The sequence below is a fragment of the Marmota marmota genome, unplaced genomic scaffold (assembly GCF_001458135.2).
Source record: "Marmota marmota marmota unplaced genomic scaffold, marMar, whole genome shotgun sequence".
NCBI lineage: Eukaryota > Metazoa > Chordata > Mammalia > Rodentia > Sciuridae > Marmota > Marmota marmota.
Window position 1 is genome coordinate 3,259,338 of NW_026000242.1, and position 18,335 is coordinate 3,277,672.

The 18,335-nt window shown below is 46.7% G+C and overlaps 1 protein-coding gene across 1 annotated transcript in view; it reads right to left on the reverse strand.

Moving 5' to 3' along the window:
• Tecta (tectorin alpha) overlaps positions 1 to 18,335 on the reverse strand; it is a 138,416-nt gene that overhangs the window by 39,398 nt on the left and 80,683 nt on the right. The window contains exons 11-16 of the mRNA XM_048795830.1: positions 17,792 to 17,929; positions 17,292 to 17,457; positions 12,732 to 13,144; positions 6,182 to 6,752; positions 3,673 to 4,265; positions 1,840 to 2,413 (exon numbers count right to left, since the gene is read on the reverse strand). Of these exons, the coding sequence (XP_048651787.1) occupies positions 1,840 to 2,413; positions 3,673 to 4,265; positions 6,182 to 6,752; positions 12,732 to 13,144; positions 17,292 to 17,457; positions 17,792 to 17,929 (2,455 nt within the window). The remainder of the gene's footprint in view (positions 1 to 1,839; positions 2,414 to 3,672; positions 4,266 to 6,181; positions 6,753 to 12,731; positions 13,145 to 17,291; positions 17,458 to 17,791; positions 17,930 to 18,335) is intronic.

Consider the following 18,335-nt stretch of genomic DNA (forward strand, 5'->3'; position numbering starts at 1 on the left):
CAGAGACTACAGAGAGGAGACATCTGACAACCCCTGACCAGGTGACCAGCAGGCACATCACCAGTGTGGGTGGCTGGACACAGTACTCCTCTGCACACCCTCAGAGCCCATGAGAAAACCAAGGGTGACCCGTGCAGGACACTGGGTGGGGGTGTGAGCTGAAGCTCACATGAGGGCACACCACGCCCCAAGGGGGCATTCTGTTACAAAAGACAAGGCCGAATCCTTCAAAACTGCCCAGATCATAAGCCATAGAGAAAACCAAGGAATTGTTCCCGATTGAAGGAGACTGAAGAGCTATGGCAACAGAAACACGTGTCCCTAGACTAGATCTGTACCAAGGCCAAAACAGAAACAAAAACAAGCCATAAAGCACATTACTGAGTTAGTTGACAAAACTGGAATATAGGTGTTACGTTATGGTATACGTGTTAAGTTTCCTAAGGTTGGTCACCGCACTGTGGTTACGTAAGAGACGGTTTTTACCCTAAGGAAACACACACTGAAGATTCAGGTGTAAAGGGACACTTTAGTTTGGATCTGAAATGTCCCCAAAGGGCCCATATTTTAAAACCTTAGTCACCTTTAACTGAAGCTATTGGAGGGGGGATCTTTAAGAGGTGGGACCTAGTGAGATGATCTGGTCGCTACAGTTTTGTTCTTAGAGAGGACAGTGGGAGCCTAACCATTCGTCTTCCTCTCTCATTCATTCCTGACCATGAGGTGAACAACTTTGCTCCCCGATATGCTCCTTGCCATAGGCCCCAAAGCAAAGGGGCCAACAAACCATGTACTGAAATCTTTGAAACCAAATAAACCTTCTCACTTTATAAGTTGATTATCTCAAGTATTTTGCTACATGTAGTGTCAGAAAGCTAACACAAGAGGTAACTTACTCTCAAACAGAGAGTATGTATGGTTCTGAGTATATATGTATTGGTCTCAGTAAGTGCAGTATGTATGCAAATTACTATCAGTTGGAGAGGAGTGAAGAGAACAAAGAGACAAAATGTTAATGATGGTTTAATCTGGGTGATGAGTATATGGGTATTCTTGCATCTTTTATGGAACTTAGAAACTATTTCAAAATAAAAAGTTGAACTTAGGAAGACGTGCAATAAGAGAAATAACTAGATATAGAGGATGCAGTCATAATGGTTTAGGGCTGAACTTTTTGGTGAGAGAAGGATGTGTGCTGAAGTCCAGGTGAGGCGGTTCTTGCTCCAGATATGGGCTCTCCCACCCCCAGCTACTCCTCTCCCCTTTTGTGCTACTCCTGATAAGCAAGGGTATTCAGACTCAGCTCTTCCCAGCAGTTAGATTCTAAGGACTAATAGTATTGCCACAGCCTTGCTGAGAGGGGTCAGGTACTCTAGGGACAAAACAAAGAACCAGCAACATGGGATGCACTTAGTAGCCATTGTCAGGTGTGCCCCCAGGGAGTGGTGCTAATCTCCACACCCTGAAAGGCTCCCTGACCCATCACCTCCTATCAAAATGAATGGAGCCCCTCTTTGCTAGGGAGAAGGCACCTACAGAACCATCACAAAGCTTTCTAGTTCTTTGACATGTGGTACCCTTCGCTAGATAAAACCATGAGTCAATAGGCTGGCTGACCCATCTGCGATGAAAAGGTATTGTGGAATGAGAAATGAAAACGAAGGTGGGAAAGAGTCAGCTTTGGGACCAGGGGCCTTCTAGAGGGCACACGGGACTGGGGAAGGTATACCAGTTATTGTTCGCCCTTGGGCTCAGTCCCACCAGGAAGAGGAGTCCTGAGTAAGAAGCGAGGGTGTGGCATGGGTCCCCCCCACCACCACGTGGCCCAGCCCAACTTACGGCAGAAGTCGTAGGTCCGCCAGGGGCCCACCTCCACGTCGGCGTTCTTGCAGGCGCTGGCGTAGCGCGCCACCGAGTCGCAGAGTTCCGACTCATTGCCCCCGCTCTGGCACAGGCGGAAGAGGCAGGTGCGATAGTAGGCGGTGACGTTGACCACCCCGTGGCACTCCAGAAAGGAGCTGTTGGAGGGGTCGTTGATGATGCCACACCTGGAGCGGCTCCGGTAAAACTTGAGCAGCTCCGAGTCGTTGTTGCAGGCCTTGAGCAGGTCCCCGCACTCCCCGTTGCAGATCTCCTCGAAGGTGGTCCAGCTTTCCAGAAACACCGCCAAGTTGTCCGTGCACTTGCCATTGGGGAGGCAGAACTCGTCGCTGGCGTTGGCGTTGAAGAAGCCACACAAGCCGCCGGTGCAGTTGAAGTAGGCGGTGGACAGGCGGATGTCCAGCAGGCCTGTGTCCGAGTACTGCACGCTCACCACGCCCTTGGACTCCACTGTCGTGCTGTTTCTGTTTCGATAAATCTCCAGCTTCCCCGAAGGATGGAAAAACGGTAATTCCACTTCCTGACCGTTCAACTGAAAAATCAAAGCGCTGTGATCAATTCCATGGACACACAGAGCAGCCACCGTTTCTGAGGCTGTGGAATGAAGACACAGCTCTGCCGGGTGACTGGCTCTTGAGAAATATCAAGAAGCTGATGGTCTACGGAAACCACAACTGTTTTTTCATCACTTTCTTTGGAAACTCTCATTTGCTCTTCATTGGTGTGCTTTCTAGACCCTAAGCTAGCTCCAAACTAATAAAATTGTGAGCAAAAATTGTCTCAGATCTATGGCATCCTCCTGCTGCCCCACATCTCCACTTGGGTACCTCTTCACCTCTTTACAGCTCCATTTTCTCTTTAAGTCTTACATTTCCTATGCCTCAGTCCCTTGGGGGCATGCAGAGCGAATCTAATGGTCTAACTGTCCGACACCCATCTAGCTCTCACTATTCTTTTACCAAATTAATCTCTTATCAATGGGAATGAAAACAGAGCCCTTTCAGTTGGTGGCAGTGTATGTTATCACCTCCTCGGACTGCACTGTGTTGACGTTTGTCTTCTAGACCAGATGATACACAAAATGCATGTTAGCCTGGAGGACAGAGATTACCCTCCCCCGCCACACACACACATCCTAGCTCTGCCTCATTTAGCTGTGGGGCCCTCACTTGGCCCTTTGAGATTTTCATATGAAAATAGTTTCACTAGATGACTTCCTTCTAGAACTAATGATCTGAGTCTGGATGCCTAGAAGAAAGTATTTTAGACCAGGTCAGAGGGAGGTATCCTTTATATGACAGGGCAGATATCCTTTATATGACCCCACACGGCTTCTCATCTACAGGTAGAAGAGTTAGTACAGTACAAGGTTAAGAGCATAGATTCTGGAGCCAGCCTGTGTGAGCTTGAATCCTATTTTGTGGTTGTGTGTTCCTGGAGAAAGTTACTTAGCCTCTCTGGAACTCAGTTATGTCATCTGTAAAATGGTAATATTTTCTGCTGCATAAGGTTAAGTATGAGAGTGCTTGGAAAGGGCCTAGACTAGTGCTTGGCACATAGTTGGCATTGTATCGCGTTTGCTCTTGTGGAGAACAAGTCCTATTCTAATTCAAGAAATTCCAGCTTTGCTCCATCGCTCCTCCTGAGATTCTCACTTGGTGCTGTTCCTGTGGAGCCGTCCCCTTCCTAGAATCCACTCTTGGGCAGAGGCGGAAAGCCTGATGAGAAGGGCAAGTTCCTTGGCTTGAGGAGACTCATCGGAAGACACTGAAAGGGACCAAGGAGTCTTACCTTGACTTCCGAAGCCCCGACTCCTCCGATCTTGACTTCCTGGTCAGCCACCAGGATCCGCAGGCCCCGTAGCCAAGCAGGTCCTGCGTCGGGCTTCTTCTTGTTGATGTCGATTTCCAAGTACTCGGGCCGCTCAGGGCAGGTCTTCAGGAGGGTGTAGGAGAACTCGGAGGGGAAGGCGTAGGCGGCGCCGTCGAAGGTGTGCAGCACCTGGTTCTGGCTGAGCAGGCACACGGTCTCCCGCCGGGGGAAGCAGCCCTGGTAGCCGTCCTCCACGGCGCACACCTCCCCGCTGCGGCAGGTCTTGTTGAAGCAGTACACGTCGCCGCCCTCTTCGCACAAGCACTGCACGGTGCAGTTGGCCGTGGCCCAGAAGAACTCCCCCATCGTGTAGTAATGGCCGTCGAAGTCACAGCCGCACTTGTGCAGGGGGACACACTGGCTGGTGCTGAGGACAAAACCCTCGTTGCACTCACAGCCCTCAGTGCACGGTGTGGCGCAGTTCTGAGAGGCCGTCAGGTCTGAGCACGTGTCAGGGCAGCTGCTGGTGCACACGGAATAGTGGCTGAAACTCGGACACTGCACGGTGGACACTGACGCAGGGGAAAGGAAGAGAGCGTGGTCACAAGGTGAGTGGACCCGGAGGGCCAAGCAGCCAGAATCCGACAAGTACAGGGGCCCGGAGAAAGAATGTTCTTCCTGATCATTAAGGTCCTATGTGAGGGCCACAGGGCGACTCAGACGGGGACAGAGACTGTGAGGTGATATCTATAACAGCCACCTCAACTGCTTTCCTAATAACAGCACCACAATTGGATTGTGAATTTTTACTTGAATTTGATCATCACTGAGTTAAACTTCAGGTTACCATTGGTACTAGACTAATTTAATATAGAGCTACTACTTGGTGATCTATAATCATCAAGATATTTCCAGATCTTCAATGGATGGACATATGAGCTGACCTGATTTTCAAGAAGAGCCTGGCTCATTCTTAGAAGGAAATAAATGCCACTTTTAGGAGAAACAGAAAATGGAACTGTTAGGGGAGTAATTTAAAAACATAAATTTCAAACAGGAAGGTGCTTAAAATACCTAGGTATGATAAAAGCAGACTGTGGAAATGAATTCCCTGGGATATTAAATATTAGAAAGAGCCCCAGCTGTTAGCTGCAAAGATCATGTGCCTTGTTCCTCCAGGAGTTGGGATAGGAGCTGGGTGCCTTCTGAAGGCTCTTCTTGCCTTAGAAACCTTCTATCCTTATTTTAAGAGCATCCAAGACTACATAAATGTTTCAGTCTAGTTGAATCCAGCAGGCAGGGGCTCAGGGGCCTAGTAAACTAGCTCTCTGAGTTGAAATATAATTCATCCTACTAAAGTGAGAAGAGAGAAGTATGGAAGATGGGAAAGAAGTGCTACTAGAAAAAAAATATAGCCATTCTACGTAAAAATTTAGTTAGGCAGTTTGAATGCTCTTGGATTATGTAAGGATCAGAGAGAGGCTGTATTCCATTTCAACTCAACTCATGATATGGCTGCTCTGGGATAATAGAGTCCGGTCAGTCACATATCAAGAAAAATACACTGTCACTTAGTAGTTTGACCAATACTCAAAGATTTGAATCTGATAGATGATGATTTATGTGAATACAACCTATACTTACAGGGGATAAAATCTCCCTGGCCTTGTATTTAAAGAAATTCACATCTTCTCGTCTACATAGCATTCTCAAATGCACGGATTACAATTTTCTGTTTACTCACATGGAGGAAACCCAGGGTCACATAGGAAACAAAATGTGTTGTTTTTGTTTTGTTTAAAAATTTTACATTACTAGGAAAAGAAAGTGATTTAAATGGGATGAGGGGGGTAGTGATACAACTAAATGGTGCAAAAGGCTTAATCCAGAGTGTAATTCAAAAGAACCTGGATTTTCCCCAAACTTGGGGCTTCTAACTGCTCTTAGCATTTCAGAAAAAGGGCTTCTATATTGGTATAGTCTACTTCCTTTCTGCAGCCCTTTCTTTGACCAGCAACAGCAGGTCAGCTGAGATGCTCCAGAGCAAAGGGCACAAATTCTAAGGAGACTAAAAGTGGAGGAGGAAGAGCCAGGCAGCAGTGGGTGTGGGATCCATTTGGGAGGCAAACCATTTTCCCAAGCCAGTGTCTGCACACCACCTCTATGCCTGGAAATCCCGCCTTCTGGCTCAGCTCTGGGATTGCTCCCCCCTGCTATGGGGCCTCCCTCCAGCCAAGAGATTCCTGCCATTCATTTCCTGTTTCCAGATCATTTTTGTTCATCAATGAGTTCTTGTTTCCTGGCTCTGCTATCAGGTAGGAGAAAAGTAAAGATCCTTTTACAGTTCATTCTTTATGATTTGTGATATTTCACCTCCCCCTCACTCATGGGCTTCAAGTCTTAACAAGGGCATTTGGAGGAGCCTTGAAACCCTGGCCCTGCTCGCTGCATAAGAGAGACCTCTCACTGGGATGGGGGACCAGCTTACCACACCCAGCCTGGATTCGCCAGTCTCCGATTGGGATGCCGAGAGCTTGGCACACGAGAGCGTAGGCCTGGATGGCTTGACAGAGGAGCGTGCCATTGTCCCTCACGCTGCACAGGTCATACACGCAGCTGTGCACAAAGGCCGTGGGGTCCACCACGGTGCCACACTCCCACAGGGGGCCGTCCGTCTTGTTCAGGAAGCCACAGTAGTCAGAGCCAAAGTAGAGGGTTTCAGTGGCAGCATCACACTGGGTACAGTTGTCCACACAGCCGGAGTCACACTTCCAGTCCACGTGATAGACACGCCAGCTCTCGCCCAGGTCCAGCACAGACATGGCTGGCCTGCCGTCAGGGCGGAGGAAGTCATCCAGTGGGTTTTTATTATAGTTCCCACAAAGCCCACAGGTGGAGTTTATATAAGAGCCTGGGACGGAAATGGAGGCGTAGTGCTGGCCATCGAACGTCACTAGAAGCCCAAAATCTGTTTCCACAGCAGTAGACATGCCACTCTGGTAGATTTTCACTGCCCCCAAGTCTAAGGTGACAGGCAAAGAAGTCACTAGGTCATTAACCTGCCAACAACAGTAACAGTAAAAGGCAGGTGAGCAGGTGCCCAGCAAGAGGTTCCAGCAGAGGTCAGGAAAGGAGGGCAGAGCAACTCATGTTCCAGAGAGACTGACTACCCAACGTCCAGGCTCCAGTGGGCTTACCTCTTATTCTGGCAAAAGCCTGGAAGAACATTCTAGAGAGCATCTGGATGTGGGCCAGCAGAGCACTATGCATTTGAACTGTGATAGCTGTGACATTTCTAGTGCCACTGTGGATCCCTCCGGGGACTGCGTGGTTGTCACCCAGTCCTAGCTGGCTCTCGGACAGCTCTAGGCCTTTTCTTGAAAGGCTCATCACCTTGGTTTTCTCTTTATTCCTCTAAAGATCCATTAAGTCTCAGGTTGTCACACATTTTCCAAGACCCCGTTACTGCCCTTCATATTTACTGACCCTGCTTCTAGCTGAAATGTGAATAGAACAACTTCTAGGCTCAGCTGAGCTTTGAGGCCACCCTGACACTATGCTCTAAGTCCCATAACTTTATGATATGAGAAGAACGTTATTTAATTACTCAACAACAACAACATATTTGAACACCTGCTAGGTACCAAGCACTATGTCAGGAACTGAGAAGTACAAGATTGAAAAAGAACAATTACTCCTGCTCCTCAAGGAGCCCTCAGCCTACTGCAGAAGAGGAACACAAATAGATATTTATAGTAGACAGTTTAAAATATAAATCGATAAATGATGCAATGGGAGAACAGTAAATGAACATTTAATCCAGCCTAGGGGAACCATAGAACGTTTTTAGAGGCAGTTAAATCTGATCTGGGTTTTTAAAGATAAACAGAAGTGGCCAAAGGAAGATCAAGAATAGGGGGGTGGAGTAGAGAATTCCAGAACAACAGAATAAAGGCAGGTGTTAGAGGTAGCTATGTGGGCTGGGGACAGGCATCAGGTGTTCTAGACTTCAGGGGGAACTGGTGGCCAGAGATGAAGCTGAAGACTTAGGCCAAACCCAGCCACCCTGCAAGTATCTCCTTAGGCCTCCTGTAGTCAAGCACTGTTCTAAGGGTTGGAAATGCCTGCCTCATAACCTATATTTTAGGTTCAACAAACAATATAAATGAGTAAAATACTTAATTATGTCAAGTTGATGTTATATAGAAAAAAAGTCAAACAAGGACTGTGGACCACAAGAGCTAAGAAAAAGGGTCTCCAATTTGAAAAAAAAAAAAAAGGATTATCAGGGCAGAGCTCTGTAGGAAGAGGAATTTTGAAATGAGGAAGCAGCTGTGATGTTATCTGGCATGAGAAGGGCTCACAAGACAGGACCAGTGGGTCTTCAGGTGGGAGTGAGCAGGGGGCCCAGTGTGGCTGGAGCAGAGAGAACAGGAGAGGGCCATGGTAGCTGATGTCAGAGGGAGAAGAGTAGCACAACAGGGGTGGCTTGTCAGCCTCTGCAAAGACTTTGAACCAAGAGGGTGTTTAGAGAAAAGGAGCAATACAAACTGACTTCTGCTTTACGGGAGCCACTCTGCTTCTGTGTTGAGAGCAGACTGTGGAGGGCCTTTTAACCATGTTAAAAACAAGACATGAAAATACAACACAAGGCTTGAACTTCTGCTGTGCAGGGAGAGCCTCTTAAGGATTTTAAGCAAGAGAAATGACAGTTAGATTTGCATTTTAGAAAGTCCATGCTGCCCAGCAAGAAGCACTTATTGAACTAAGTCAAGGTAAGAAGAAAGAAACCCAGAGGCAACTGCTGCAAGAGTCAAGGAGGAAGACGAGGATGAGAGCCCAGACCAGACGCGGATGGGAGGGGGGAGGCACGAGCTTATGCAGCTCACTTAGCTGGCCCTGGTGGAAATGAGAAATGGGGAAGAATCAAGAGTGAGTCCCAGGTGGCTAAACAATATAAGCAGGTGGCTTGAAAAGCTTCCGAGAGAGAGAAAATTTTCTTTTTCGCATTTACCATGACTAGCATCTTTAGACCCTCACACTCACAGGCTGGGATGGAATGATTATTCCTAGAACAGCCCTCGTGGGCTTGACTGTAAGTGCAAACCAACTTTCCGGGCTGACCTGGACCCACACTTGTTTCTGGTGCCATTGCTGCTACTTTCTAGGAGATGAGACGGTAGACGTGTAAATATCACTTCCAAGATTTACCATAGCAGACACCACATGCAGCTCTCAGATTGGTGGGTAGTTCACCCTCACCAGACTCACCCTAATGAATGCACAGTAATGTAGGCTTTTGCTAATATGCATCTCAAAACTCTTCCAGCTTCCACCATTACCCAGTTCCAAACCTGCTGCCACATTTTTGGGGTATTTATCACAGCAGCACCCCACTCCTGGTACAAGTCTTCTGCCTGTGTCTATCTGTGTCTGGGTTGCTATCACAAAACACCATAAAAAGGGTGGTTTACAAAACAACATAAATGTATTTGTATTTCTCACAGTCCTAGAGATTGGGAAATCCAAGATTAGAGTGCTAATCAATTCAGTGTCTATAAGGGCTAATTTTTTTGGTTCATAGATGGTGCCTTCTCCGTGTGTCCTCACATGGCAGGGCAGATGAGCTCCCTGAGGCCTTTTATAAGCACCCTTATCCCATTCATGAGAGCTCCACACTCATGACCTAATCACCTCCCAAGATCCCAACTCCTGACACCATTTCCTTGGGGGTTTGGGATATTAACATATGAATGGGAAGGGACATAAATATTCAGATGGTAGCAGTGGGAAAAGGGGACAAAAAAGTAGGCTTCATTGGGAAACTGTCCTGCAGAGAGCCATAGAAAGAAAAGCCAAGGAGTTTGCTAATTATCCTTATTTCTAGGCCAACTTAGTCTACAAGGGTGAGAAAAGCCATGCCATGAAGGAAGGACAGCTGGTAGAGTATGGAATAATTATTATGCATTGTGCTGTGCTGGGATGGAGAGGGAGAAGTCTTGCCCAAGGTTGATAAAATTTTAAATGCCAGATACATTGATTGCTGAGTGCTCCCCTGTCCTCTTAAACTCCTGCTAACAAGGGGCAAAGTCTTGTGTTTCTCAAGGCAGAGGCCATGGTATAGACAGGCTCTGGGTATTGCAACAGTTCCCCCAGCTTCCTGCATCTGTCCTCCCGCTCTGGCTGACCTCACACCTGGGTTGGCTGTAGATGTCAGTAACATCCCAGTTGATGCCTTTTTCCAGGTCTGAGTGTCACGGCACCTGCTTTTACACTCATCACTAAGCCCCCAGGGCTTGTGTCCCATGGTGCTCAGCACAGGAGCTCTTGGAGAAGTCTTATCCTGATGATCCTGATGTGTGACTTCTTGTTCCGTCCCTCTAGGCCTTAAGCAACCAACAGTAGATGAGCCTCACCTCTCTGCTCTCCTTTCTCCTCCCTGTGTTCTAGTCACTTCCCTCTCCAGCAGTGTCTCTCCCAGGATGTGGGCAGGGCAAGGCGAGGAGAGAGAAGAGGAATCTCAGAGATTCCAATGGGAATGGCCACGTGCAGCCAGCATGCACTGAGTACGTGCCGAGCACCAGGCTTTGTACTGGACATTGCACATGTGGCTGATCCACTTAATGCTCATGACAAATTTAAAGATCCTTATTATGTTCCCTTTTTACAGATGAGGAAAACGAGGATCAGGGCTGGTGTGACTTACATACAGGAGGCAGGACCCCAACTCCAGCCAGTTGTGCTCCAAAGCTGAGTTCTCACCACTGCTCTCTGCTGTCTCTGTCCCAGTGCTGAAGAGCAGCAGCCCATTCTGGAGCACAGCTCAGGCGCGCTTCCCAAAAGACACAACTACCCCCATTTTACAGATGAAGAAACTGCGGATCCAAGAGGCTACTTGGGACTTGGGTAGGTCCCACCCCAGGGATTTGGGCAGGTCCCACCCCAGAGTCTGAGCTCTTTGTTACTATGGACTAGTTAACCTTAGCTCCCTTTCTACTGGGTTACATTGGTGAGAAAATAGGAGAATCTACAAGTATTAGTTAGAAGGAGGTCTTTGTTACATACGGATTTTGAGTTATGTTGACTTTCTCTGGCCTCATTAGCATACACAATTCTAAATTGTTTATGTTGTTATCTGAGAACAGTTCAACAGGGGAAAATCTATAGACAGAACACACCTCCTAACCCCAGCATCTGGAGACAGGGTTGGAGAAAGGGGGTCTATAGTTTGGGAGGACAGAGCTTAGCATCCATTCCCAGCCTGGCACAATGTGGCTGAAGGAGAGAGTGGCCTCCCAGGCATCTGGGGCTCCTTCCTGCTTCCCAGACCTCTCCCTGCCTGTCCCCATATCACCCTGGGTCAGGACTCTGCCATCCATCCAGCCACTGTCCCCAGCAGAGCAGGTGTATTCAAAGACACTGGAAACCATTTGGCAAAAGGAAAAGGCAGCCATTGTTAGCCTGCAGTTGGAGTCACATAACCTTTTCTTTCTGAAACATTTATATTCACATCCACATCTCCCTGTTGCTACAGAAAATTGAGGAATCCGTGCCCTACGCCTGGACGATGGAACAGAGCCACACAAAATTAGCAGAGCTGCTGGGCCTGAAAGAAATGACAGTGCCCCTTTCTTTCTAGAAAAAAAAAAAAAGTCTGACTGTGGGTGAAAAAGAATTTTAATCAAAATGGAAAGTAGGAATAAAGCATGAAGCTTTCTTTTTCCACTACGGATATCATCCACATCATCTTCACAATACAGGCAAAGTAGAGGAAAGCTAGTGAAAATGGGTAGCTTGAAAGGTTAGCAGCTACCTATAGAATAAGGACAGTGCTCAACGCACAGTATAAATTTAAAATGGAGAAACTGCAAAATTCTGTACCCAAACTCTTAGCTTTGATTTGATATACAGGGCTCTCCCTAGAGAAGCTAACCAAATAACAAGCAAACTGGCATTTCAAGCACAGGAAGAGCTCACTTTCTTAATTATGAGACTGTTAAGCTGCAGAGACCTGGAAGGGCAGAGCCAGGAAAAGTGGAATTAGTTCCCCAGTCCTACCTTTTGTTTGACATGCTACATCAATTAAAACTACAATGCATTTTTTTTTCTAAGAAAGAAATCCCTGTACTGGCATCAGTCTGGTTCGTAATCTCCATAAAGACCTCCATGCATGAGGATTAAGGATTGCACCGGTTGCGGCAATCAACCCCTTGTGGTCTTGGTTATTTTTGCTTGAATAAATACATGGTTGCAACAAGGTTTTCATTAACATTATGAAAACTGGGGCCTTCACAAATTGAGTAATTGCTAGTGGCTTTTCGCACTCCCTCTTTTGTCCATGCCTCTGCTTGAAATCCAGGTGGACAGTGGCAAGCCTCATTTGCACATGCTAAACAGACCAGCAGAGGCCCATGTTCTTCTGTTATTCTACATGGGAATGGTGGATTCTGGTAGAGTGGTGTTCAGGCAAAGCTTTCGTGGGAACTTCCCACACAGGCCTCCCTAAGGAAACCAGCAAGGTTACTCCAGATCCTCTGGAGACATCAGTCAATGTGGGGCTCTCTCTGAAGATGAAACAACAGCTCTTGGGCAAACAGGATGGGGGACGGGGTAGGATAAGAGTTATTAATCCCAGATTTGGGGATTTATACTTTGTGCTGACACCATCGTCAGGGCTTTCCATGTGACTACAGCCAGGTCCATGGGAAATTAAACTGACCTGTCTTCCATGTTACTTCTGAGTGGTGTGATTGTGTATGTGCATTTGTGTGTACCCATGAGGAATCTAGGGATGTTAATATATTTTAAATTAAAAAATGAATGGACACTTTGAGGAAAGAGTTTAGTGAAGCTGTTGTACAAATAAAGTTTGGCTAAGTAAAGCATCTTAAAAGGTATTTGTAGAGCAGGAAGAGCCTGCGTCTTTTTGGTACTGTAGAAGAAACGATGAACAGAACTAGTGCGTTTGGGGAAATCTTCCCCAGGCTGAAGAATCTCTAACTTCTCCATCTCCCTAGGAAGGATGGAAAGGGTCTCACCTTGACTTTCCCATAGCTTCCTTTGGGGATGAGAATCTTGTAACCATTGACCTCCACGGAGAGCTCCTTCACCCAGGAGACGGCAGAGCCTCCTCGGTGCTCATTCTTGGCCTCCACACTGAAGAAGGGGAGGCTGGAAGTCTGCAAGCACTGTCGGGCCAACAGGTAGGCACAGGAGCCTTGGAAGTGGAAGAGGAAGCCGTCAAAAGTGTGGTAGTGTGGCTCTCCAAACACCACGCATGTGCTGATCTCCACAGGGCTGCAGTAGAAGAATTTGCCCTTGGGTTCGCACACCTCATAGGGGCTGCAAGAGGCCTCCTGGCAGTAGATCTCATTGTTGAAATCCAGACAGCGGCACTTGATGGTGCAGTTCAGGTCATCCCAAAACACCTCCCCTCGCCGAAGGAACTGTCCTGGGGAATAATGACATCAGAGCCAACATTTACTGAGCACTTACCCTCTGTGCCAGATGTGGGGCTAAACGCTCCACATCCTTTATTCCATGTAATCCACACAATGGGGGGTTGTTGCCCTCACTTGTCAAGTGAGGAAACTGAGGCCTCAGAGTGGTTGAGTAATTCATCTTGAGATCACTCAGCAGCTCAGGTTTAAAGCCAAGATTCCAAGATGAGTGTGTCTGAATCCAGGCAAAGCCTTGGCATTATCAACTCTGCAGTTGGTGAGCAAACCCACATTCAGGGAAAGACATTGCCTCTGTCTGTGAAAGACTGTGACACTCGGGAATCATTTCCTTCTTTTCAGGAATCTGAGGAGGGGTATTCTGAAAGAAAACCCAATGTACCCAGGTAACTCAGCAATAGCTTATTTATTTGCTAATTTGTTTATTCAGTCAACAGATGTTTGTTGGAAGCCCTCTGGGTGCCAAAAAAGATCAATAGCACAAATCAGGAGTCAGGTGTACAAATAGAAATCCCTGCTCCCTGGGAAGATTCTGGAAAGAGCTGACCACTTATATAGAACTTTCAAAGACCCATGAATCCTATAAATGCTTCATAGGCAGAGTTTACACCTATATGAGTTGTCTTCCCTTCACCTCTATGCCCTGTCCAAGTCCAACACTCTCTTTTCTTTATCCATTGGATAGAATTCTTGACAAATTCAAGGTCAAAAGGAGGATGCTGTATGGGGTAGGTATGTGCCAATGAAAATATTCACTGCCATTTATTTTAGTAGGAATTTTATCTTTAAAATAACTTCCCTAGGTTGGGGATGTGGCTCAAGCGGTAGCGCGCTTGCCTGGCATGCGTGCGGCACGGGTTCGATCCTCAGCACCACATACAAAGATGCTGTGTCCACCAAAAACTAAAAAATAAATATTAAAAAAAATTCTCCCTAAATAAATAATCTCCCCACCAGAAAACCTGAAACTTGTCACTTGCTAATATCAACCTTCACTTGAACAGGAACTTCGCTGATCTGGGGTCTGTGATCTAATCCTGGGTTAGTGTTGGAACCAAGAGAACTTGCAATGGTCACAACTGTGCAATCAACTTTCAAGACTACTGACTTAATTCCCATGTGTATCCGTTTTCCTAATCTGTAAAATATATATAATGTTATTTCTCATCCCTGCCTCATGGGGAACGGTGATGCTATGAAAGAGCTGACACATGTTGATAGAGGTAGCAGCATTTGTAAACTGAGGAATTTTGGGAGGGAATGTATCAAAGACTCCATATTAAGAAATGTAATATTAAGAAAACTCAATTTAAGAAGTGTAAATAATGTCACAGCATGTGTGAGGCCCTGGGTTCGATCCTCAGCATGGCAAAAAAGAAGAATGTCGTACACCAGGCATCACTGGTTGTTTGAAAAGAGTTGGTTAATATTTCTCAAATTTTCATAAAATTGACTGTCTTTCAAACCACAGAAGGCTACGAGCTTAATTCAAGCAGAAGGATGGGCGCCTCCGGAACAGTCCTTTCTATACGTGTCCAACGGGAACATGTCTCAACAGGCAATTATGTTTTATGCCTGGTGAGAATAGTGCCCCAAAACGAGATAATAGATTTATTCACATTCCCAGTTAGGTCATACACATTAGCCCTTAAAATGGGCCTTCAATCCTCAACACTGTTTGGCACTAATTCAAGGCTGCATATATTGTAACAGCCTGCATTCAATATCATTTCCACTCTCTGCTTTTTCAGGCTTCCAATAAATGAGAGGAAAATGCCTTTGAATAGAGGAGGTTTGGACCAAAAGGTAGACTCTCCGTGACAATTTTGTTTGTGAAATGATGATATAATAAACCAGTTCTATGGAATTGCATCTCCTGCTATCACCCAGGCCAAATTCTAATCTCATTAGATTGATATACATTCAGTGGCACATAAAAATGCACAGCAGTCTGTATAAGGATATTGAATTTGTCCTGTGTATGAAACCAAAACCCATAACTCAGGAGGAAAAGAATGAAGTCGAAGTGGGGACTTTGTACACAGCTGGCATCTGACCAACTCCATGGCTCTGCAAGCCAATGTTTTCCATTATCACAGCATTTCATTCCCAAGACTCAGGTGAGAGGCTGTCACTGGGCACTTAGGTTGCAGATCCACAGCCAGTCGGCAGCGTGATGCTTGGACAAAAGGAAAGAGATGTTTGGGTGAGAGTCTATAAACTGTCAGGCTTTGGTTCAGGCCAGAAAGGGGAAAGGGATGATGAGGTATGGGGTGAGTCTCTCTCCTGGACCTAAGTGAGGCTGTAGGAGGGAAGGGGGCACTATCTCTTCCCTTGCAGGAGGGAAGGGGGCACTATCTCAGAACTCCTGGTGAGCTTTGGGCCTAGATTTTTTCCTATATGGTTAAAACTGGCCAAATTCCAAAGCTCTTTTGTATGTTCACAGAGTCCAAAAGGCAAGGATGCCCAGGCAGGCCGTCTTCACACATGACCTCACCTTGGGGCAAAGGAAGGGGTTTGATGAGCCTGACCACAGTGCAGGGAGTGGCATTTCAGACCATGTGAAGATGATTTTTCTGAGTGTTTAACAAATTAAAGCTGAGTCAAGAGGTAGGCTGGAGCTTTTTCAGGGCTGCCAAAACATGTAGGCCATGCTTTCTACCCAAAGAGGGGAAGAGACCTCCTCATTCCACATCAGAACTTTCCTAGAGATCTAAAAACACGTTTCTAAAGGTCTTCCTCTGTTTCTACAGTACCTTGTATTTGGGTCTCTCACGTCTTACACTGTGTCACCATTGTTCTTGTGGCTATCATTTCTACCTTTTTAGTGTCATGGAAGTCTATAGTATCTTGACCTGTATAAGGGAGGGAGTATATCAAAGACTCCATATTAAGAAATGTAATATTGAGTAAACTTAATTTAAGAAATGTAAATAATGTCATAACATGTATGAGGCCCTGGGTTCGATCCTCAGCACTGCAAAAAGAAGAAGAATGTTGTACACCAGGAATCACTGGTTGTTTGAAAAGAGTTGGCTAATATTTCTCAAATAATAGAGTCGCTGGCACTCACTGGAGCTCTCAAGATGTTCTTTGGAAACTTGCAATGGCTGACTGGCTGGCTGGCTTGGTGGACAGATGGATGAATGGAGCTGGAGATGGTGAGTGGATGGATAGGTAGGTGGCTGGATAGATGGGTTAGATGATTAGATAGAGTAGATGGGTAGGTGGATGGATTAGTGGGAGTGGATGGTTGCACAAATGGATGGTGAATGGATGGATGGATAGATGATAGGGACACATGGACGAGTAGGGAGGGCCCAATTTTCTTCCACTAGTTGCCACAGCCTCTACTCCTGGAAGCAGAAATATTAACAGAAATCCCATTTTCTGAATACTTTTGAACACACAAGAGGCAGATATCTATAAATGGGGATGTTCCTGTGAGAGTCCAAGGCTATTTTGCACATCCAAAGAGGTCTTGAGAGTTCAGAGAAAGCTCCAGACTTTGGATGACCATGTAAAGGAAACCCACTGAGGTTCAACTACAGCTTGTTCACAGAGACCTACAGCCAACTTTGATTTTCCCCAAATTCCTGCATGTTTTGCTGCTGCTGGGAAGATTTAAAGAGAAGTTGACTGAAAGACTATGCTACTTTTTCTTTCTTTCTAATTGTACTAGAAAGTATGGATTTACCCCTCTCCGGGACTTGGCAACACTCCAAGACCACCCACTCCTGTGGAGCTACAAAGTGCAGATGGCAGAGTAAGGAGAAGAAAAATTTAAACGGCGATGGCAACAACAACAACAAAAATAATGTTAAACAGGAGGGTTCCCTTCTGTCCGTCGGCCTAAGAAATCACTCAAGATCTGGGTCCACTTTGGAGTTGTTCAGAACTGAAAGCTGCGTTCGCACCGCAGGCAAGGACTTGGAAAAAGCCGCAGCGTAGCAAATGCAGAGTTTCAGCTCCCAGAGTGATGAATGTGTGTGCTAAAATTACCTTGATCTCTATTACCCAGCTGAGAGATGTCAAAAGAGTAAGGCATCCGAATGAGGCCGCCCCCATGGCTGAAAAGCCTGCCTGTCAATCTAAACCAAACAAACCCTGTTTTGCCATAGAGAACAGGAAATGCTTTACCCCTAGAGGTGCAGCCGTTGGCCGGGTCAATTTCCTTCCCGTCAACTTTAAATGCCCAGCGGCCTGGAACATTGACATTTGTGGTCTCTTGAATATTCACAATCTCAGGGGTTCTTGAGCCTGGGAGGCTGAAGAAATTGGTGAGGTTTCCACCATTAAATCCTGCCTGAAGCACAAAAGGAAGATAAGACTTTTGATCACATGCACCACCTCTGTTGGTTACCTGGTCCAGTTATCTTACTTTTCAAATTTAGCACATTTGAAACCCAGTCACCCTCTCCCCTAGACTCCCTGGGGCAGCCATCCAAGGTGCAAAAGACCTGCCTAGTTCATCCCACCCTCCAGGTCACGTAGCAAAGACTAGCCTTTCGTCCACCTGCACGATCACCAGCATCTCTAGTTAAAAGCTGTTGGCAGGACTCTGTCCAGGATGCTGAGCAGCACAAGCAGGGATTGCTGTGGTTTAGATGGGCGGGATGATGACATGGAGAACCACCTACCTGTGCCATCACTCCTCCAAGACCCGTCAGGGGGTCCCCACCACTTGCTGTGCCCGTGGTCCAGTTGATTTCATAGTAATTGAAGAGCGTGAATGTATAGGAGCCATCAGACACCAGGACAGCCTGGAAGGTGTTCACCTACAGGAGGGGATAGGATGGTCTCACGCCACTCCCAGGAGGTGCTTTCCTCAGGGACAGCTCCTCTTACTAAGCACACCCACCACTGGTCCCCCCACCCTGTCCCCAAGCAGCTCAGAGCTGTTCTGCAGCCCGGCCCTCAAGCTCTGCCTTCTCTCTGAATTTGTTCTCACCTCCAGTGGGAAAAGTGAGACATGTGGGATGGTGCGTCTAAAAGAGAAATTGCCTGAGATAATCCTGGAGTCTGACTCAGCGCCCAGCTCACATCTCTGTCTTGGAGCAGACAGAAGATTCAGAGGCCCCGGCTGAGCTTGTGATATTAGGAGAGCACCTATAGATGGCAGCATGAGAATAACTATAGGCAGCCACAGAGCCAGGACAGGATGCAAATACCTGTTCCCACAGC